A 24,368-nucleotide genomic window follows, 5' to 3' on the forward strand; every position below is an offset into this window, starting at 1 on the left:
GACAGCTCTGAGAGTGAATGTCAATCTACATTACTTTCCATTTAATAGCAAGTAGTTAAATGTTGCTTCCTGCGAACTGACAATGACACAATCTCAGTCCTGTACCTGCTTAAAAATAATGACTTACATAAAAGCCATTAAATATCAGGGGAATTAACTAAACTCAGAGTAAACTTAAGTACAATTATGAAACATGTAAAGAAATAGTAAAGCTTGTGACACACCTGTTGCAAGAGTTAATATCAACAATTTGTTCAGAAGGTACAACTTTGTTGCTACCATTTGAGATACTGAACTGGGAATATTGAAGCCAGGGTTAAAAGGAAGAAGTCTAGAACTAAAGAGATATCTAAAATAATGATTTTTAAGAGAGCCAGTCGATACTTTCAAAATAAAATACTATTAAAGACATACATGTTGATCCCTTCCAAAATTCTTGTCAACTTTATTGTCATGAAGATAACAGACTGTATTTTAATTCTGGTTTGCTTGCTTTAAATAAGCAAATACTACTTACTAATATGAGTAGTCACTTAAGTCTGAACACATTAGCTTACAAAATTAATATTTTTGATTCATTGAGAAGATTGAGTCAACAGAAAGGTCTCCACATCATGGTAACTACTAGTGATCTAAAAAAATAAAAATTTGTTTCAAACAAAGATTCATACATGGGGACGTTGTCAACATTAAACCAGATTTTACAACAACCTGTGGAATATTTCTTTCATATTTCACTCTACACAGCAAAATGCTACATCCTTATCATGGAAATCTACATTTATATGAGCCGTAATTATGACTCAGAAGATGTTATGGAGAACTTTAAGTTACTTTAGAATGGAAGTATTCAGAAAATGAACAAAATAGAAAATCCCTGAAGCATTATGATCTGGCTAGCATTACCAACTAGCTGTCAAAAATAAATATAAAAAGCATCTAGTTAAATTATATTGCCTGGAGAGTATTCTCTTTTTAGCAAATAGAGATTGATAAAACTGACAAGCAACATCTCCCATCAGCATGTGTCCTTGAAGGCACAAGCACTTATACAGAGAAACTAGAAACTGGTTATCTGCTCTGTTACATTCTTTAAAGCACCACACCTGCATTGAACACCTTTACATGTGTGTTATGCTATTGTATCTGTCTGACAATGGTAGACTTACCAAAGGTTCTTTAAGAAAATAAAAAAATAACTATATGTTAATCATGATTTTATTTCTCTCTAAATAGTTGTACTTTCTGCTGATGAGGAAGAGCCACTTTAAAGTACCTTCACAACTCTGTAGCAAACACATTTCATAAGTTAAGTCTATAAATAGATGTTTCTTGTATGCACACAGTAAACATAAAACCAGGCTACTGGAGGCTGCAATTTAAACTGAAGCCCCTAATATGAACTTACCTATTTTTAAAGTCCCATTAGGATGTGCTTACATTCAGTCAAGAGCTTTTTCTAGTTGCAGAGTAAGGCAAAATACCCCTAACTACATTTTACTTATCTCAGTTTCATCCTTCATCAGAAGCTGTGCAATTTCGTTCAGAAGCAGCCATCCCTAAACAGGCTGAATATACAGAGAAACAGTAATGGAAGGGATCTAAGTTAAACCCTACAGACTTGCACCAAGAAAAACAGCAACATGAACACCAAAAAGCAAATCCTTAAGAGAGGTGCTTTTCTTAGCTACATTTTCACGTCAGCCCCCTCTCAAACACACAAAAAACATCTCAGTTATGAAAGAGAATCTTACCTGAGCTGATCATACTGTGCATTCTCTGCTGAGCCAAGAGCTGCTCTCGTCCAGCCACCCCATCTGAGGAAAAACACGAGTCACTCTCGTAAATTGTCTGCAGCATATTCCAATCACTCTTAGTTCAGCAACAAGAAAAATTCAGCTCAGCTCAGCATAAGGGCCCCAGAAGCTACCCTCGCTGGTCCTGGTCCTCCCTCCTCCTCTGGGAGAAGTAATAGAGGATCAACTTCAACAATTATTTCCTTTCTATAAAAATGGACTCACACTTTTAAAAAGAGCTAGACACTTTTTCCTGTGTTACCAACCTGTGTACTAAGTAGGACCAAGTGGATGCTATGGCTCTTTGCTGGTTAGGTCATCCAGGAAACTAAAAGCAGGTGGGAAATAGGAATGTGCTTCAGGGTTATTGCCTTGTCAGAATAAGTAGAAAAATATTAGCTCTACCCACGAGGAAAAGAAACCAATTAAACCTGGCTTATAGATCTTCAGACTGCTAGTTTCCTTGTAAGAACTGTCAGTCCTGCAAGTGGCTTTAGCTGGTGCCCTTCTCCTATCTGTCTGTGTCTCTTCCCTCTCCCTGGTCTCTCTCAGCTCAAGTTGGCTAAAGGTAGTGATAATCCATTTGCATATGAATCAACAACGGCATGGCCCACAGGCACAGAAATAGAACAATGGTCGGCCTGAGCCAAAAATAGGTCAAGCATGGCCGAGTGATTGGAGCCTGCATTAATGCATTTAAAAATACCCCAGCAAACCCAGCTGTCCAGCCTCTATCTTTCAAACCATAATTCTCTATTGCAGGATCTTAAAAGCAATTAACTCTTTCCTCCCACTCATCTTGCTTTACATACAATGTTTCCATACTGGCGATTTGCTTCCAAAGAAAAGGAAATAAAAAAAAAAAAACATAATTCCAAGAGGGCAAATGCACATACATTTAATTTTATTTTTGTAGTATGTGTTTTTGGAAGAGAGAGAAGTGCAGAGCTCTGTATTGGTTCTAAAATAATACTGGAAGCTTTTGCTCATAATGTGGTTTCTGCCTCACCCACGCACAGCAATCCTGGTGTTCTATTTTTGTTGCCTGTTTCTCTGGCTACACTGCAGTTGGCTGTAGCACTAGAAGCTTTTCTGCCTTCTAGTTTCAAGACTGACAGGAGGTTTAGTAGAGGTAGTTTCAGAAAAGATGCACTCCCCAGAATAAAATGTTTATGAAGAACCAGCTTGAATTTGTACTTTCTATTTATGCAAGGCGATTGTCCACTTTACAAGCCCTAATGTGATAGTGGTAATACCTATCAATTTTAATGCATTCAGTTCCTTTTGTACTTGCATATAAATGGAAAAAAAAAGTATTTTATATCTGAAAATTTCCCATCTATTTTAGTCACTCTGGTTAAATTCAGCTGGTGTTTTTTTTTTTTTTATGGATGTGTCCAGAATTACTGGCTCTATGCACCTGTGGATCAGTAAATGAACGTGGTCAAATTTTGTGTGTGGATGTCTTTGATCATTTCTACATTGGTTGCCTGAAACACAGATGTCAATTATATATATTTATATATATATATTTTTAAATACTTTATAGATCCCAAACCTACACACATAAAATTCACATATAAAGCAAACTAAAATATAATACTAGAAAGTCTATAGTCTGATGTACAATTACACCATGATTTCTATATGATTAATAAATCTGATATCATAAATTGGGATGCTAACACCTACCTACTCCCAAAGACAAACCAGTAAGTGATAATCCACTGGTCATGGGAACTCTTCCCCTTGTCTAAAACATCAGCAAGGAAAATCCCAAGGCATTAGTAGCACAAGAAAAAAGGAAAGGAAAATTGAGAATGTTTTAAAGTTCCCAGAATAATTAAATGGCCTTGTTCCATCTTGGTCAACCACAGAGTATAGGGTAGAGGAAAGAGAATAAAGGGACCTAGTGTTTTGATGGAATGGAGGAAGCATGTTGTCATCAGGCAGCTAACCCACTGTTGAAAAAAAAAAAATGGCACTACATTCTTCAATGGATTAACTCCTACTTGCTACAGAATTATATTTGGACAGAAAAATTACAAGATAATAAAAATAAGTTATTACAAAACTCATTTGACTTCAGCCAAACAAACAAAAAAATCTTAGGTTTCTGACAATGTGAAAAAATTATAATTTAATTCCATTTAATATTGCAAGTAAAGTTCAATCCACTAAGAAACTGGATCTGATGACCCACTTGGTTAAGCACACACACAACAGTGCTCAAGGACCCAGCTCAAGCCCCTGGTCCCCACCTGCAGGGGGAAAGCTTCACAAGTGGTGAAGCAGGGCTGCAGATGTGTGTCTCTCTCTCCCTCTCTACCTTCTCCTCCTCTCTCAATTTTTCTGTCTCTATCCAATATTAAATGCATAAAATATTTAAAAAAAAAACTGAAAAAAAAGAAACTGGAATGCAGAATTCAGAGGAGGGAAACACTATCAGCAATGTTACCTCATGAATAATGTAAACAACCATAGTATTTTAGACATAGAAGGAAATTTAGGTACTATATACAATGCTGTCCAAACTCTATCTCCAAGTGTAGCAGGACACCTATTAATTGCCTCATTGTGGTCTTCACCCAGCCAGCAGCCAGGTCAAATCTGTTTACATCAGAGTATGCATATTTCTTTTCTATAATGACATCTTAATAATAAAAAAAAGTCACTGGAATTTACTCATCTAGTGCAAAGAAACACCCTAGTTTATTCATGAAAAGTTATGAAGACATATACAAGGTTACAAAGTTCGCTAAAAGCAATCAATTATATAGTTAATACTAAACCATGTGATTAATCTCTACTGGGTAATCTCTAATCCAGGGAGTTCACCATTCATGTGATAGAGTCTGCCATAGTAACTATTATTATAATGATGTAAATGATTATCTGAGTTATTCAAAATAAGTATTAATATTATATAGTGATGAAAAAAATGAAACCCCTATCTAATTGTTTCAGTTATTTTGAACAGAATATGCAAAACTGTTGATCAATACATGATGAGGGTAACATAATTCCAGTACTGCTGTAGCATAATTCCACATTTTTTTCATTTTACATTTAAATTATATCTTCAAACCCAACCATGTAAAATTAGTCTCTGAGCTCTTATAATCATAAAATAAAAAATAAAACTACAGAAAAGTGATTAGTAACTATCCTATTTCTCAGACATTCAAGGATAAGACAGTCCACTTAAAGTAGTATAAATATTTCTCTGGGGAGGGGGAGAGTACAGGTCCAAAAGGATGACAGAGGACCTAGTGGGGGTTGTATTGTTATATGGATAACTATTATATTTACTGTTGAATGTGAAACATTAATTCCTCAATAAAGAAATTTTTTAAAAAGGAAAAAATAGTATAAATATGATATCTTTTTCATTTTGACCATGGTAATTAACTTGAGATATATTTACATATCTACCTTGCATTCTTTCACTATTATTATTATTATTATTATTTTAACATTAACTGTCTTGTTGTTAAACTTTTGACAATGAAAACATGGTTTGACAGGCGAGGTGGTAGAGGACTCAGACTTAAGCTACTGTTTCCAACCTGCAGGAAGAAGTTTCACAAACTGTGGAGAAATGCTATGGTATGCTTCCCCTCTGTCCTTCCTGCTCTATCTCTCTGTTTCATCTTATGTCAATAAGAAAAAGGTCATTGGGAGTAATGAAGTCATTGTGCAGATATTAAGCCCCAGTGATAAACCTAATGGAAAAAAAAGAAGAGGAAAACATAGTTTGGAATAATAATACATTGGACTATTATTACAAAATGATAGCCACTACCAAGTATAGCAGTCACCATAGTTTAGTTATCAAAGAACTGTTAAGAATGTTAATTATATTCACATCATCTCAACAATCTTGGCAAAGAAATGTGATGGGGCCGGGTGGTGGCATACCCGGTTGATTGCATATGTCACAATGCACAAGGACCTGGGTTTGAGCCTCCAGTCCCCTCCAACCCCACCTGCAGGGGGAAAGCTTTGCAAGTGGTGAGGCACAGATGCAGGTGACACTCTTTCTTTCCCCCTATTTTCTCTACCCTCTCAATTTCTGGCTGCCTCTATCCAATAAAGATAATTAAAAAAAAAAAAGAAATGTAACTAAAGACTAGGTTTCTATTTGTAGTGGTGTGAAGATAAAAGATATACTTGATAATACATGAATTATAAAATGTTATACAACTATCATGCTAGAATAGATATTTGGGGAGTTTTAAAAATCTCAATGTATCAGTTTTAAACCAAGTGAATAAACACTCTGGAAATAAATAAAATATATTTAATATTTATTCAAATAAAATTTAAGAAAGCAAAAAAAAAAGGTTTCAATGTAGTAGAAGGTAGTAATAGACATCAAGTTCTAATGCAAAATGTCACTCAAAAGTTAGCATCATAATTTCACCCTGAACTCCCTGGTCAGATGACTTTACCAATGTGTCCTGGAACCTCACCTCTCCAGAGCCCTATCGCACTAGGGGAAAATAAAAATAGGCTGGGTGTATGTATCAACCAGCTAATGCCTATGTCCAGTGGAGAAGCAATTACAAAAAATAGAGCTTCCATCTTCTGCACCCCAAAAAGAATTTGGTCCAAACTCCCAAAGGTATAAATGGTAGGGGAAGTTGACCAATGGGCTCTTAACTCCAATTCCATCTGGTCCTAGAGAGAGGAGAAGAAATTAAAAAGAAAGGAAAAAGCGAAAGAAAGAAAGAAAGAAAGAAAGAAAGAAAGAAAGAAAGAAAGAAAGAAAGGAAGGGAGAGAGAAGAAGAGCAAAGGAAAGAAAGGATGAACATGTAAATTAGAAAGCAAGATAAGTTAAGACCATAGGCAAAAAGTGGGCAAATATATATAAATACAGGTAATTTATAGAAATAATAGTCAACCCTTATCTGTGATCTTGGGAGAACACAGTTTCCAATGGAAGGAATAGGAACACAGAACTCTGGTGGTGGGAAAGGCATGCAATTATACCTCTGTTATTTTATTTTACTATTTTATTTTTATTTTATTTTCCAGAGAACTGCTCAGCTCTGGTTTATGGTGGTAAAAGGGATTGAATCTGGGGCTGTGTACCCTCAGGCATGAGAGTCTCTTTGTATAACCATTATGCTATCTACCCTGCCTACCTGTTATCTTTCAATTTTGTAAATCTATATTAAACCACTAATAAAAATACTTAAAGTTATGATAATTACAATAATTTGCATGCTGACAAAAATAGATAATAGCCTCTTACATCTAAATATTTCCAGAAACCAAGCTCACATATCATTTTCTGCAATCAGTCTTAACTGATGACTGAAGATTCCACTGAAGAGAAATATAGAAAATAGTATAACCAGATTTATTCTACCACGGTAATATATCTTCTACTCATCTATAATCAAGGAGAGACTTCTCATGAAGTAACAAGTCCCGTTTTTCGAGACTCTATATTCAGTAAGACCTAAAACTTATTTGCCTGAAATACTGAAGGGTGCTTTAGAAGAAAGCTATAATTTACTCACCAATAACTGAAATTCCTCTCTTACTCATGTTGGTTTTTCTCCCATCTTCACATTTGTCAAACTATTTATAAGCCGTAAATAATAAACATTTGCTACACACGATACATTTGGTTTTGATAGACACCCAGCAAATAGGGCAGAAAGGGATAAAAATTGCATTGTAATGATTTTTAAAGTTATACATTTATTTATTCAATGAGTAAAGACCAGACTAGTGTCCAGTTCTGGGACAGTGCAGTGCTGGACATTTAACTTGGGGACCTATTACATGCAAGACTTATGTGCTACCTCTCTTGTCTCCTAGGTTTATTTATTTATTTTATTTATTTATTATTTTTTAAATGCTAGTTATCTTACTAGTCTGATTTTTTTTTCTTTTCTTTTTTTTTCCCCCAAGGTTACTGCTTGGGCTTGGTGCCTGCAATCCACTGCTCCTGGAGGGTACTTTTTTTCCCTTTTTGTTGCCCTTGTTATTTATCATTGTTGTAGCTGCTATCATTGTTGTTGAATAGGACAGAGAAAAATAGAGAGAGGAGGGGAAGACAGAGAGGAAGAGAGAAAGATAGACACCTACAGATCTGCTCCACTGCTTGTGAAGTGACCCCTCTCCTCCCACCCCCCCCCACCCCCCCGCGCAGGTGAGGACCCAGGGGGGCTCTAACTGGGATCCTTGCTCTGGTTCTTGCGCCATGTGCATTTAAGCCACTGTATTACCACTTCTACAGATGAGGAAACATTGCCACAAAGTGGGTTCTGGTGAAATTCCAGGGTTACTGTTTCATATGAAAATTAATCAAACAATAAAAATTCTAAATTGTTGATCTTGTGTTGACTGAAAATAACTTCTCTAAATTTTCCTTAAAGTGTATGTGATGATCAAGATTTATTTTAAGGTGCTAATACAGCATCATGTTCCCCCAAGAACTTGTTGGAGATGAACCTTATTGGGCCTATGAAGAACTATTAACGTGGAAATCTCTCAGAGAAATAGATTTTACAAACCAAACCTTTCCAATCATTTTGATGCACAATTAAGTTTGTGAACCAGAAGATTAGCTGATATTTCCCATGGTAACAATTAGATGACCTATCCTCTTTGAAATTAGCCAGTATTATTACAGAAAAAGTTTTTAAATGAAAATAATTGAACTCAGAGAATGTAGGTGATTAATATTCAAGGTATGAAAAGAATGAAGATCTCAGCATTGAATACTAAAGGTGGAATACTTTGCTCAAATAAAATACTTCATTCTAGATTCTGTTTTTCTGAGTATTTGTCAGTTACACGTCAATCTCTGCAACTATTTCATTAGATAAATATCCTAGAAATAAGAAAAGTCAGGCCTGGCAGAGAAAACAATATGGTTGATGCGAAGTTCTTTATTCAGTGGGACAAAACAACTTACTGAACTTATGACAGAATCATAGGGAGGTACTTCTTGCAGGATAGTCATTTCTGTACTAAGCACTTATTATTTTAACAACCACAGTAGAGTTCATGAATATGAAAATGCGTATAAATATGAAAGTCTATGCTTTCATAGTTCTTTCTAGTTTTAGAAAAAATAGTCATGAAAAATACCATTCAGCTGTTGACTTTATGTCAGTATTCCATAATCTTTAATTTGTCACTATGAATTAAAATTAATAAATCTTGCATAGTTGTTATGAGTATAAAACTATAAGCAATTACAGAAGCCAGACCTTCCACCCTCTGCAACCCACAACGACCCTGGATCCATACTCCCAGAGAGATAGAGAATGGGAAGGCTATCAGGGGAGGGGGTGGGATGTGGAGATCGGGTTATGGGAATTGTGCGGAATTGTACCCCTCTTATTCCATGGTTTTGTTAATGTCTCCTTTCTTAAATAAAAAAAATTATGTCTATCTAATGAATATTCAATAAATAGTAGCTATTATCATTTAATAAAAATATTCTATGAGACTTTAATTCAAAATTATTAAAGTACTTGAAAACTTCTTTTTCCAAATGACTATACCAATTCTAAAAAAAAAATGCATTTGATTAAACATCGAGCCCCTTACTTATGGTTGAAAAAGCTTCATTTAGCAAATTGAAGGAATGTGCCATCTTCTATATCACCATATCTATCCTGTTCTTACTATGCTACTAGATAAATATCTGTGCAATAACTGTTATCCCTTCTCCAGAAGATCTTATTACACAATCAGTGATTTGAAGCAAGTCATTAATAGTGTAGTCATTGTTAATTCACTTTACCATCTTTTATTATTATATCTCATGATTAGTCTCAATAAGTTTATTCAAATCAAGCAATCACAGTTTTGAAAAACTAAGAACTTATCTGAATAAAAGATTTTTGTTGAAATCAAGTGTACTTCTATTCTTTGCCATTTGCTTTCTTTGTCTTGTTGTTGTCTCACAGAATAGAATAACTAGTACAAGAAGGTCAGGCATCAGACTATAAGAAAAATAATCTTGAGGGCAGGGTGATGATGCACCTGGCAGAACACACATGCTACAATGTGTAAGGACCTGGGTTCAAGCCCCCTGGCCCCACCTGTAGTGGGGGAAGCTTCATGAGAGGTAAAGCAATGCTAAAGGTTTCTATCTTTCTCTCTTCCTCTTTACCTCTCTCTTCTCTATCAATTTCTGGGTCAGCCACTATCCTATAAGTAAATAAATAAATATTTACAAAATAAAAATAATCATGCATAGATTCCTTTATGTGAATCATTGTCATCTACTTCAATTTAAATGATCAAAGTACTAAAACATTTTTTGTGAATTATCTTTAAAGTCCTGGCTGGAGGGTGAGCTGTAGTGACATCCAACTTGGGGAGATTGGAATTGTATTTCTATGACAGGAGCAATCTAAATCAACATTTCCTAATAAAGCAGTTATTGCATTTATAAACTATAAAATTTTTATCTAAATAAATAAATATTTACTGTAGAGCTCCTTAAAATGTTTGGTTATCAGTTGCATTGATTATTGTCCACATGCTCAATTTTTTTTAACTTAATGAATTAAAAAAACTCATAACAATAGTTTTAGACCACAGATATATATATATATATATATATGATTTTTAAAATGATATTTCACTAATTTCAGATTAGTGCACTAATTAATGTGAATGTAAATATAAATATGTATCAACCAGAAAATTCACTTTTACATTAAATACCATGTAATTATTCACACTAATAATAAAACACCATTTTGCTTTCTCCAAAATATATTTGTAAACAAACCAACCTTAACTAATCCATCATGTTTACTAGAGAATGTATATATGTTGTTTATGCAGTGTAGCCTTATCAGTTATCTCAGTTTCAAGACAAAGGAGGACACACACATATATTTCAGTTACTTATGTGATTTCACTACTCATAGGCAACTTTTATTCAAATAGAGATACAGAAACAGAGAGAAGAGACAGAAGAATAATCACCAAAGCACTAGAACTTCCTGGATACTAGACCAGAATTCTAAAATATATAGAAGAAAACATTCCTAATATTAGATTGAGCTTCAACTTTCGTCTGTTTTTATTTCAATCACAATGTAAATCCCTGAGTACTTTTTTAAGGAATTTGCTTCTGTATCTACTTCCCCCAGATAGACCCCAGAAAGTTAAGAGTAGACAATTGCTATTTGTCTATACATGTGGCACATGTTGCCTAGAAAACAATAAGCACTCCATATGTGTTGATTAAATAGATGCATGTGAATCTACATAACTGTGTATAGTGAGTCTAGTATTTATACAATTCAACACATATTTTCTACACTTATTTTCACAGACAAATCTCAGGTAAGCAATTTCTGTCATTTTATATAGCATCTCTCCTCATCCTACCTGCTGTCGCTTAACAAATCTAATTTATACACATGATTTTCCTCCCTTAGACAAACTCAGTTCACAGATCCAACACGACCGGTATCAGATAAGTATGAAGATTCTTTTGGTACTATATTTTGATGCGTTTTTGAATAGAAAATCATAGTATAATATATCATGATTTTTCCGACAGCCCAATATAGCAATACTTCAAGCATCTGTTGCTGAAAGATAGCTAAGATCAAGACAAAAATACAAGGGGCTGTGAGAGATCTCATTTGGTATAGGGTTTACACCATACCAGGAACAAAACCTTAAGGTTTAGCCTCTGCACATGAGAATACCACAGCACAGGGAGTTCCATGAACAATCGAAGTGTTATGTTGTATTTGCTCTAGCCCTCTCCTCTCCCTCTCTTTCTTCTCTCCCTTCTTTCTCTTTCCCCTCTCCCTCTCTCTTCTTCTCTCTTCTCTCCCTCTCTCTCTTCTTCTCTCCTTCTCTCTCTTCCTCTCTCTCCTCCTCTTCTCCCCTTCTCTCTGTATTTACCAGTTTTTATCTTTAAAAAAATGAAAGGAAAAGGCTTGGAGTGACACCCCTGATGAGCCAGGAATCTTGGGGAAGCCTGCTAGAAGCTGTTGTCCAGCCACCAGGTTCCAGATGCTAGCATGATGCCAACCAGACTTCCCTAGACAGACAACCCCACCAGTGTGTCCTGGAGCCCTGCTTCCCCAGAGCCCCACCCTACCAAGGAAAGATAGAGGCAACCTGGGAGTATGGATTGACTAGTCAATGCCCATGTTCAGCAGGGAAGCAATTACAGAAGCCAGACCTTCCACCTTCTGTATTCCAAAATGACCTTGGGTCCAAACTCACAAAGGGTTAAAGAATAGGAAACCTATCAGGGGAGGGGATGGGATATAGAGTTCTGGTGGTGGGAATTGTGTGGAGTTGTACCCCTCTTATCCTATGTTTTTTTTAATGCTTCTTTTTTATAAATAAAAACAAAATAAGCACAGAAGCAAAAAAAAAGAAATTAAAATTGTGTCACAGAAATTGTTAAATTACACAAGTGCAAGGCTCTGTTGGTAGGGGGGAAAATCCACTTACAGGGAAAATAGTCTGAAATACATTCCAGAAATATAGCAGCTAGAGAGATCCTTTAACAATGTGACAGGGTATGCTATGGATATGTCACTGTTCGGACCTTTTATCTTGTCAGAAAGAGCAAGATTGTTACTCTGTTATCTCAACTTTGCAGTGAAAATGAAAAGCATGATGAAAACTACAGAGGCTATGTGTTCATCCCTCAAGTACTTTATAAATTTTGAACACTATGAAATAATAATTGCCCCCAAAATATGACAGTTATAACACAATAACTTTATTCTAGAAAAACAAGCACATACTATTAAATATGCAACTCTAGAAATTTATGGGATGAGAATATTATAAGCAAACCATTTGATATCCATGTTAGTTTATAACTGTTCCATCATGATAATCATTACCATCATCTACTGTTAGTATCAATATGTGTAACTGTTTATTGGGAGAAGTCACTTGGCCTGTTTACCCAAAACAAAACCTAAATCCAAGCAGTGTAGCTTGGTCAGTGGCTACAAAGGTGTATGAACTAATGCAGAGCATACAATCAAGCATTACATATTGTAGTGGAAGCTGAACCAGGGGTGGGAAACCCTAAAGAAAGGGATGTATTTCAGGTACAATTTTGAGAGAATGATTCCCACCATGAGCTGACAACTGAACAAGGCTGGAGAGAGGCACTGATGTTAAGAAACTCACTGGATGTAGGCACTAATGTTTGGTTTCTAAAATACAGTTACAAAGGATTTCAATTGCTATCTTTTTCTTTTCCCTTTCTTACTGAAAGTAATTATCATATTTCTATTCTCCTGGCTCCCAGAGCCTGAAGAAAAAAAAATCACATATGAACCAACATTTTCTTTATGCTCTTATTATCCCCTGGTTACTAATCACATTTGATTTAATTTTGTTACAGGAACATGAGTTTCATAGCAGAACAGACTTAAGATCTTAAAATCCCTTTATTTCCTCTCCCTCAATTCATTGCTTGGACAAGCAAGAGTTGTTTTTCTCAACCCACACCTCTGAAATATTCCTCATCTAGCTCCTTCAATATGTTTCTTTCTTCTCTTTTACCACCTTCTCCTTCCCATACACTGCTAGGTAAAACATCAATTCCATTATACAGAGGATAAAAAAATGTACTGGTCTATCCTTGGGATTAGGCTGTTTTACTTTAGAACATTTCATCATAATGTCTCTAATCCTGGCTACACACACACACACACACACACACACACACCACATACACAAACACATATATGGATAAATTGTATGGAATGAAGAGCAAAGAGGAATATTTAATTATGAGTATGTAACACTGCAACTTCATGATATATGGCAAATTATCTTATTCTTATTTAATATTGGATCTCATCATTCAATACTAATAAGAATATTTCTGTGATGACTTATATCTTACACAAAACTCATGCATAGTATTTAATCAGTAAAAGGTAGCTAAGTAATGAAAATGGGTCCTTGAATAATGTATTTCTTTTAAAGTCAGTTTCCAAGAACCTACAGATAAGAGAGATATACGTCCTAAATTTATGTTCTAGATCAATGAACTTTTATCACAGACAAAATATTAATAAGCTGGTTTGTAACAGAGTAAAATTTTTTTAAAGTTGAAAGAAGTAACAATGCTCCTAGAAACAGTCTTAACAAATTATTTATGAAATGAAGATGTACATTAGATTTATAAATATTATGAAGATTTTTTAAAATTTATTTATTTATTTAAGAAAGGAGACATTAACAAAATCATAGGATGGGAGATACAACCCCACACAAGTCCCACCACCAGATCTCCGTATCCTATCCCCTACCCTGATAGCTTTCCTATTCTTTAACCCTCTGGGAGTATGGACCCAGGGTCATTATGGGATGCAGAAGGTGGAAGGTCTGGCTTCTGTAACTGCTTCCCCAATGAACATGGGAGTGGCAGTTGAAGGGTTGACATTCCATGCCTGATGTCTGGACACAGTCTGAAGTGAAACATTATCATTTTAATTTCATGTAACACGCTAATAACTTGTTATAGAACATTAATGTATGTAAGCAGGCTTATGTAGGCAAATAAACCTTGATTTTTAATTTTAACTTTTAGAAAAGTTTTAAATCTATTTCTTTACTGTTAAAAATCTTCATCGGGCAGTGACCCACCAGGTTAAGTGCAAGAACCAGGTTCAAGCCCTGGGTTCTTCACCTGTGGGGTGGGGGGGTGTAAATTCACATGTGGTGAAGCAGGTCTGCAGGTGTCTCTATGTCTATCTCCCCCTTCTCTCTTGATTTCTCTTTGTCTTATAAATAAAACAGTAAAAAAAAAAAAAAAGGCTGCCAGGAGCAGTGGATTCATTGTGCAGGCATGGAGCCACAGGATAACTTTGGAGGCAAAAACAAACAAAAGACAGAGAGAGAGAGAGAGAGAGAAGAAATGTACCTGCATACCTGATGATTCATCACTCCCTGTGGGTGGGGAGTGGGGCTCGAATGGAGGTACCTGCACATTATAACACGTAGTTTCAACAGGGCATGCCACAGCCTGGCTTCAGTTAATTATTAAGAAATACATTATTAATTCAAACAAACAGATAAGTGTAACAGAGAAGACCAACAACAAGTCAACATATTTAAAAAACTTTACATATGTAATACTTGTATCACAGATACATGGAAATCTTTAATAAATGATAGTAAAAAGATGGTTGTGTTAAAACCAGAGCATAAGAAATTAGATTAGTATATTAAATTACTGACATACACAAAATTAATTCCAAGTAATATACATATATATGTGTACATGTAAATGTATATGTAAGGTATATACAAAGAGAAGACAACATGTATGCTACAGAACAGGGGATGGGGAAAATCTGCTGTTACTGTATCTCTCCCTCGCTTTGTCTCACTCTCTTTGTCTCATTTTCTGAATGAAAGGGTCTACCTAGAAGCAGTGAAATTATACATGCATGTGACCCTAGCTCCACAAAATTAAAAAATATATGTGATTTTTGTTCAGATTATATTTAAAATGAAAAATCAATGAAACATTAGGAGAAAATGTTTACATTGCATTTAGTAAATCAACTATTGAATTCAGAATTTAATAGTGATATTTGCAAACCAGTTAGAGAAGGTACAAGACAATAATAAAGGGGTTAAATGTTATATGTAGGCACTCAGTAAAAATTAAGCCTGTCAGCAATATTTAATAAACATATGTCCAAGCTTACTAATAATCATGAAATTCAAAATATAATGCACTAGAAGACATTATTTTAAATGTTGCAAATAGGTGAAAATTGAGTCTGAAAAAACCAAGAGTTGGTGATATTTTATTCATTTAGTCTACTTTCCTTTATTATTTTTTTTTGTTTGTTTGCTTTTAGATCTAGAAAGAGAAGAGAAAGGGAGCAACAAAGGGAGACAACTACAGCATTGTTCCACTTCTTGTGAATCTTCTACCCTCCCAAGAGAGGTGGGACTGGGAACTTGAACCCCAGTCTTAGCACATAGTAAAAGTGTACCACTGGCCAGCTGCAACATTTTATTCTTTCACATTTCATGTAATAAAGAGTAGATTTTCTTAAGGAATTTCCACTAAGGGTGGGTGGCAACACTGTATTTTCTAAACCAACTAAATATTCTGGGCAAAACTCTAAATTGAATCTGGGTAAGCTTACCTTTCTCTCTTCTTCTTTTGTGCAATTTAATCTAAATATATTCTTTTCAAGATTTTTCTCATTGTAATTCTACCATCAACAATGAGAAATTACTATGGCACTTGAAATAAAAATTGATTTCCAAATTAAGTGATGTAACATGAAAGGAAAGAGCTTATAAGCAACCCATCATCTTGAAAGAGCTACACAGAATTAGTAAATTCATAAATTGCACTTAAAGGTTCCTTCTCCAAAGATGATTACTACTTTAAGGGATGCTGTTTATAGCCCTCAGGCAACTAAAGTATTAACTGATCTTTGTCTTCAATGGCAAATGTAATAATCTTTAAATATAAATATACCATTGATAGGTAAATACACTTTAACAAAATGAAAACTACTGAAACTGTCATTTAAGATAGCTGAAGCATGTACCACTAGCAGAAGAAAAACAAAAAGTATTAATAACTGTGAACAGTTATTAATAGATCTAAGATTATAATTATTCTCGAGTTCTCTTGGTTTTCATAAATGTTGGAGATAAATACAATTTGAATAATGACAAACATCAAGAAACAGCATAAAACTAAATTCTGGAAATTTCACTTTTGTAATTTGTAAAATGACAGCCACCTCATCATTTGTAACTTTCCATGATTCATGAATGCTAGGAAATGTAACCAGAAATTAATTTTGAGGCCATGTTAAATGTTTAACTTATAAAAGTATATTTAGTAGTAGAGAAGTATTTTCTCCTTTAGAAACAATATACCCATAATAAATATCCCATATTGTAAATAGTGCCATTTGACTCCTCAAATAGATAAATGTGTGTTTATATGTGTCTTGCTCATATGTAAACCTAATTAACTCTATTGCATGCCTCGGTTCAGAAATGTTAACACATTGTATATAAGGTTTTTGTGGATAGCTTTAGCTCTCTATTGTCAATCATTTAACTGTAAATTTATCTAGAACAAATGAGATTTGAGAAGCTATTATTTCTATTACATTAACTTAATAATTAACTTAAGTAATGTATAGTATATTTTTAGATGAGTAAGTGTTGATGATAATATACTTTATTTCTTTTATCTATTGGGTGAAATATTTCACAGAAGGGATTTGTGTTATCTTTAGAGTCACGGAGATGATCATAATCAGTGTCTACCTAAGTTCTGCATTGTGGAGATGTTTTCAATTTCAAGGTCTAATTAGTTCCTAGAGTCAGAGATAGGAGTTGTATTTTTCCTAGCAGCAGAATGTTTTCCTAGGAATTAGTCAAGTTGGTATGGAAGATGAGCTCTCCAGGAGGCAAGCTAAAATTCAGAAATTCTGAAAACAATCAAAATGGTTTGGCTAAGTGCAATCTTTTTCTGGGCTGTGATATAAAACTGGAGACAAAAGTTAATTGCTCAGGACAATACAATATAGGGTTTGCAGAAAAGTCATGACACATTTTTGCGTGGAAAAATATAGAAATATTCCAGAGGATGTATGAATACAGAATAAGAAAGAAAAACTCAAAAGACAGAGATAAAGTTGTTGGTTGCTAGGGAGAAATATCATGAGCAGAAATAAGGTTTAGAACTTTTCACTAAGTGTAGGCAGGGGGATAGGTAAGTTGTTATGCAAATGGCTTTCATGCCTGAGGCTTTGGGTTCCAGATTCAGTACCTGCACTACCATAAACCAGAGCTGTACAGTACTTAGGTGAAAACAAATAAGTAAATAAACAATACAGTTTTACTAAGTAATATTCACTAGATTCTCCTTCAAGCTCTAAGTAATCTAAAACACTCTCTAATACTCAGGAACCTTAATAGGGTAAGTACTTAATATTGCATTTAAGGGAAGGAAATACAATTGAAAAGCCATTATATAAGGCTTGGGGCCAGATCAGAGTTTCTCTATAGAGGTCTTGCCACATATAAGTTGCAGAGAAGCAGAGTCGTCCAGTCATTTTAGCCTCGTTATTAAATACCCCAACCATATAACTAACATGAATTTCAGTCAAAGTTCTTCTGTCATCCTTCTAATTTTAATCTGATTTCCCAGAATTTGATGATCTGAAGTCATAAGGACACTGGAATGATACTTTCTATTGTGACTTGTCAGTTGAATCTGGAAGTCTTTGTTGGTAATTCTGACTTGCCAAACCAAGTCCTGTGGGGATAGCTGCCAGATACTTGTAACAGATAGGACTACCCATAGTAGTCATTCTTAATCTGTGTTTCCTGAGAACAATATCCCTGCAGTTAGATCATTTAAATACACAACTTATTTCTATTCAAACACATCAAAATAAAACTTGAAGGTTCAAGTTTGAGATCATAAAGGATAACAGTTGAATTCAATTAATTGATAAATGGTGGAGACCAAACACACAATAGAGGTTTGTTTACCTTATAAATGCATATCTGGGTTTCATGCAAGGGGCTCTATCACATATTTTTATATCAAACAACACTCCTAAGTAGTCTATAGAGTGCTATGCAGAGTAAATAATGCTTAAATCATACTGAGATGGTCTGCAATATTGGCAACCATAATGAGTTTTGCTGGTATTTTGCTGTTTATGACTGACATATACAGAAACTAAAGACTAACACAGTCATTCCAGAAGAAAATTTCCCTGCAATGAACAAAGCCCTTTTGTGCTTCTGGTAAAACATGACTCCACTAAGGCAATTAGCTGTTTTAAAAATAAACTAATTCATTTTGGAGATGTGATATATAATTATGCAGCTGCATGGACTAGGGAGGCATGGCGACTGGCTAGTGTGTTAGTAAAATTAGAAGAAAAAAAAAATCTAAGCTGACAGCTAAAGCATCAATTTAATGTCCAGTTGGCACCTTTGCCTTGAGTGGGGATAGAAAGTGAACTTCTTTTGAAAATAATCAAAAAGTTTTTATAATGATGCAAGAATGTCTCCAGAGACAGAGGGATTGGTATCTAAAAATATTTATATGAACTTAATTCTAAGAAACTTCACATCCTCTATAAAACTAACTCTTAAGCCTCCAAAAATATGACTCAGAAAATTTAACCCACTCATTTCATAGATAGGATTATCCTGTAGCAATTAAAGGAGGAGAACATTTGGCAGCATGACACTTTGTGTGAGTTTTGCAACAGTGGCCAGAGATGTCTCCTGGTCATTTTGCAGAGGTGTTAAAGCATTAAGCTTCCATGACCATTTTGAAGATCAAGAACTACCCTACCCAATTAACCCACAGCAGGATTCTTCCAAGGTTTGTTGGGCAAAGGGTTTTATCTGATCTTACTATGACTTACCTTGCTGTCTGAGCTTCCCCAAAACCCACAAGCTAAATGAATACCATATGAGGAACATTGTTTTAAAATTCTATTAACACTTATTTGATTGCCTTTTAATTACATCATATGCTTCCTACTAAGTGAAAACAGTGATAGTAACACAATATGTCTTCAATTATATCTTTCTCTTGATGATTATTTTCTGTTCTTTAATTTAATTCCTATCCTCCTTCTTTCTTCTATCCCTCTTCTTTTCTTATAGCTCGTCTCCCTTCCTTAACCTTTCCCTTCTCATTCTCCTTTTCTTCCATTCTTCAAGTAGAATTTGTAGTCACTTTTTCTTCACTTCAGAGGAATATGGGTCCTTTTAAATCTTACTGCTTTTTTTTTTTAAATAACAGAGCACTGATCAGCTCTGGCTTATGGTGGTGTGGGGTATTGAAACTGCAACCTTGGAGCCTCAGGCATGAGAGTCTTTTTGCATAACCTTTATACTAACTACCTCCATCCTAAATCTCACTGCTTTTAGGACCTATCTTGTGACTTTCAAATTCCATCAGTGGCTCATTGGTTTAGGGGTATGATTCTCGCTTAGGGTGCAAATTTCTAGAACACCCTATTTATCACAGGCGGTGAATCAGGTTTGCAGGTGTCTATCTTTCTCTCCCCCTCTCTGTCTTCCCCTCTTCTCTCCATTTCTCTCTGTCCTATCCAACAACGACATCAACAACAACAACAATAACTACAATACAACAAGAGCAGCAAAAGGGAATAAATAAATAAATTTTTTTAATTAAAAAAAAAGTTCACTTTTGGGAGTTTGCAGTAGTGCAGCAGGTTAAGGGCAAGTGTCACAAAGTGCAAGGACTGGTGGAAGGATTCCTAGCTTCCTGCCTGCAGGTGAGTCGCTTCATAAGCTGTAAAGCAGGTGTGCAGGTGTCTTTCTCTCTGTCTTCCCCTCCTCTCTCCATTTCTCTCTGTCCTATCCAACAACGACAACAATAGTAACTACAACAGTAAAAAGAAACAAGGGCAACAAAAGAAAATAATAATTAGTTTTAAAAAAGGAAAATAAGTTCACTTTTATCCCAAAATTCATAAAGAATATGAATTTCAGCTCAACATAAATACATATAATTATTTAAAACATACTTTGAAAACATTTGAGAATGTAAAAGTTTATATGAAAGTGTAATAATGATCTTAGCAGCACAATTTGTAATAGCCAAAACCTGGAAGCAACCCAGGTATCCAACAACAGATGAGTGGCTGAGCAAGTTGTGGTATATATACACAATTGAATACTACTCAGCTGTAAAAAATGGCTTGTGTCACACTCTTAAGAAATATAGTTGGGGGAGTCGGGCTGTAGCGCAGCGGGTTAAGCACAGGTGGCGCAAAGCATAAGGACCGACATAAGGATCCCGGTTCGAACCCCGGCTCCCCACCTGCAGGGGAGTCACTTCACAGTCGGTGAAGCAGGTCTGCAGGTGTCTATCTTTCTCTCCTCCTCTCTGTCTCCCCCTTCTCTCTCCATTTCTCTCTGTCCTATCCAACAACGACAATAACAATAATAACTACAACAATAAAAAACAACAAGGGCAACAAAAGGGAATAAATAAATAAAATAAATATTTAAAAAAAAAGAAATATAGTTGGTGGTCTATATGTACAAGCACATGTGTATTTGGGCCAGATATGCACATATGAGTGGAAAATAAATACTACTTCTTAGAAACCTGTGAGCTAATACGTATATGTAAACTTTCCACTTAGCAGAAAACAAAAATGATAGGCTTTTATAAAAGGCTTAACTATGAGGGCTGGGTGGTGGCACACATAATGCAAAGTGCAAGGAAATGCTCAAGGACTCCAGTTCAAGCCTGGAGACTCCTGCTTGGGGGAATCTCTTCACAAGTGGTGAAGCAGGTCTGCAGGTATCTCTCTATCTCTTTCCCTCTCTATCTCCCTCCCCTCTCAATTTCTCTTTGTCCTATTCAATAAAAACAAAAATTTTAAAATGCCCACCAGGAGCAGTGAATTAGTAGTGCTGACACTGGGACCGAGCAAACACCCTGGAGGCAAATAAAATAAAATAAATAAAAGGATGAACCAGTAATAAGTGCCCTCAGACAGTGTTAGAGGGATGCATTTTGCTTTGCTTCCATCATATTCTCTAACATACGTTACTTCTCAGTCTGGCAAAATTCTTTACTGAGCTCTATAACATGTAGCCCAGATACTGAGAAAGGTGGTTTTTAAGATGGGTAAAAAGCTTCTTCAAATGTTAGTTCCTTTCTATTAATGGGTGCTTGTTCCTGGGACCAGAGATCGAACCAATCCAAGGACCAAAGTTCCCTACAATCCAAAAGGTATTGATTGTTTAACTTAAGTGAGACTAAATTGTTGCACACCAAAGGAGATTTATAATTATAAAAGGGCCTTCACATTCACTTGGTCACCTAAGTACCTCAGATAGCAGATGGCAAAAACTAGAGACACAATTTGTGTTTTCCAGTGTTTACATTCTAGTAGGGAAATACAAACAATAAGCAAGTACATAGTAGATGAAGACTTGAGATTTCCAGATAGTCATCATGGTGTACAAAGTGATTTAGAAGGCATGATTCATGTAGTAGCAGTAGAGAAGGTGACATGTCGCCAGGTTCCAGATGTCATCAGGATGCCGGCCAGGCTTCCCTGGACTGAAGACCCCACCAATGTGTCCTGGAGCTCCGCTTCCCCAGAGACCCACCCTACTAGGGAAAGAGAGAGGCAGACTGAGAGTATGGACCGACCAGTCAACGCCCATGTTCATCGGGGAAGCAATTACAGAAGCTAGATCTTCTACCTTCTGCAACCCACAATGACCCTGGGTCCATGCTCCCAGAGGGATAGAGAATGGGAAAGCTATCAGGGGAGGGGGTGGGATATGGAGAATGGGTGGTGGGAATTGTGTGGAATTGTACCCCTCCTACCCTTTGGTTTTGTTAATTAATACTTTCTTAAATAAAAAAAAAAAAGAGAGAGAAGGTGACATGTGAGCTGAGATTCAAAGCCTTGAGGGAGACAGATTTATAAGGTTGGAGAATGGACAAGTTTCAGACAGAGAGACACTTGTGTGTCTGCAACAGGAAGTATGACTGTGGGCATAGGAAAAAGTGGGCAGAGGTAGAGAAGATAGATGTATTGGTAGGAGTAAGGAGTCAAAACTCTTTGCATATTACACTCACAGAATAAAGAGAAAGCTTTAGGTTGGGAAGGAAAGACACAGAGGTACTAAATGAGGAAAGAACTTAGGGGGGCAGGCAGTGATGCGCCCTGTTGAGAGAACACATTACAATGTGCAAAGACCTGGATTCAACCTTCTGCTCCCTACATGCAGAGGGGTTACTTCAGGAGCTATGAGAGCACTGCAGGCATCTCTCCTTTTTCCCTCTACATCTCTACATCTCCCTCTTCCCTCCCATTTTCTCTCTGTCTTAAAAAAAAAAAAAAAGGAAGGAAGGAAGGGGTTGACTGCCAAGAGTGGTGGATTCATTATGCAGACATTGGGCCCGAGTGATAACACTGGTGACAAATAAATAAATCTTCATCCTCTCTGTCTATAAGCCTTCAGGCTGCAAAGCAGGTCATATATAGATCTTGCCTGAGCAGGGACTAGTTAGATGGCAGCTAACCAAGGACATAGCCTGGGGAAAATAGATTAGAAGGAATGATCTGGATATCACCTGTGCCATTTCTTATCTTGAATCTGACTTGAAACCTGCCAGTAACAATCTTTATTTGGAAGTAGTAAGGGTAGATATTATATATAAATATAATGTCTATATTTATATATAAATATAATGTCTATATTATATATAATGTTTATATTATATATAAATATAATGTAAAAGCAAAAATAGTATGTACAGTCAAATCTTCCAACTAAAAGGTAAGACTCAAATCAGATCTTCAGACTCAAAGGAAGCACCTAGCAATTATAAAGCAACACTGCACATAGCAGAGCAAAAGTATAGAGACATATTTGCAGGGAGGAATCTCTTAAAAATAGATCTACAGCTTGATTTGCATTAGTAGAATTCAAAAACACGGAAATGGGTACTGGAAATCCATGGTTCAAATATTCATTTACAGGTTTTTACAGGTAGCATGTCTAAACTAGATAAATCTTCCTTGGAAAATCTTTATGCCACTCCCACAACCTTCAGGTGATAGTCTCTGATTTTCTCTTTACATGGTTGGAGTTGTGAGGGTAGTAGGTGGGGAAATGTTAACATAATAGAGTGATTAAGTGAACAAGTCTTTGACCTTAGCTGGATAAATTCTAATCTTGCTCGTGGAATTTAACACTAGCTTTGAGCAAAGCATTATGTAAAGGGTCTAGGTTAGGAGTAGGTTATGAACTGAATTAGGTTGGATGGCACTAGAGAGAGAAGAAGGTGCACAGACTCCTGTTGTAGTGATCTCAGACCTTATTAAGTTTCCTAATGGTTATCTATTTTAAGTTAATCCTATTGATTCCTACTGTATAGAGTCCAAAGTCCTTTAGTCAATATAAATAATCAATAATTACACATTACATTCAGCTTAGGGTCTGTGAATATTAGAACAACCTTTGTACATTTAAGGGTGGAATTCATAATTACATACGAGAGATGAAATACTGGTTAAAACCTAAAATATAAATATGTGAAATTCAGGAAAACTGTGCCCAGGACTTCTCTGCCTAATTATTAAACACAATGTTAGACCAGATGTAGCACATTATTATAGGCTGAGAGTGAGACAATGGGAGATTTTATATTTGCTCATGCTGAAAATATATATGAAAATATTGACTCAATAGAGAGCTTATCCTATTTTCAGATGGTGTAAATACAGCAATAAATTAGTGGGAAAGGCCCTTGCATCTCCTAGTGTTTCCATTTTGGGATTTTTAAACCAACAGAAACTTTCTCTTCATACATTCTTTGTCATTTATTTAACTGGTCTCTACCATAAACTTTATAATACATAGACCCATGGAAATTGCTCAGGGATACTGAAAAGTCAAATTCCAGCCTAGGGTTTCCCAATAAATAAAATAAATTGGAGATATCAAACTTAAATCTATATAGTAAGTGAAAATAATATTGGCAATTGGGTCATCAG

The 24,368-nt window shown here is 35.5% G+C and overlaps 1 protein-coding gene across 13 annotated transcripts in view; it reads right to left on the reverse strand.

The window, feature by feature from the left end:
* HDAC9 (histone deacetylase 9) overlaps positions 1 to 24,368 on the reverse strand; it is a 1,141,821-nt gene that overhangs the window by 674,642 nt on the left and 442,811 nt on the right. For 8 of the 13 annotated variants that reach the window (XM_060196121.1, XM_060196126.1, XM_060196123.1 and 5 more), the window contains one exon: positions 1,755 to 1,817. In XM_060196121.1, coding sequence (XP_060052104.1) covers positions 1,755 to 1,817 — 63 coding nt within the window. Of the gene's footprint in view, positions 1 to 1,754; positions 1,818 to 2,062; positions 2,668 to 24,368 lie in introns of those variants that run through there. The other 5 variants (XM_016192754.2, XM_007533636.3, XM_060196124.1 and 2 more) reach the window with 4 other exon arrangements.

Source organism: Erinaceus europaeus, chromosome 8, assembly GCF_950295315.1.
Source record: "Erinaceus europaeus chromosome 8, mEriEur2.1, whole genome shotgun sequence".
Taxonomy (NCBI): domain Eukaryota; kingdom Metazoa; phylum Chordata; class Mammalia; order Eulipotyphla; family Erinaceidae; genus Erinaceus; species Erinaceus europaeus.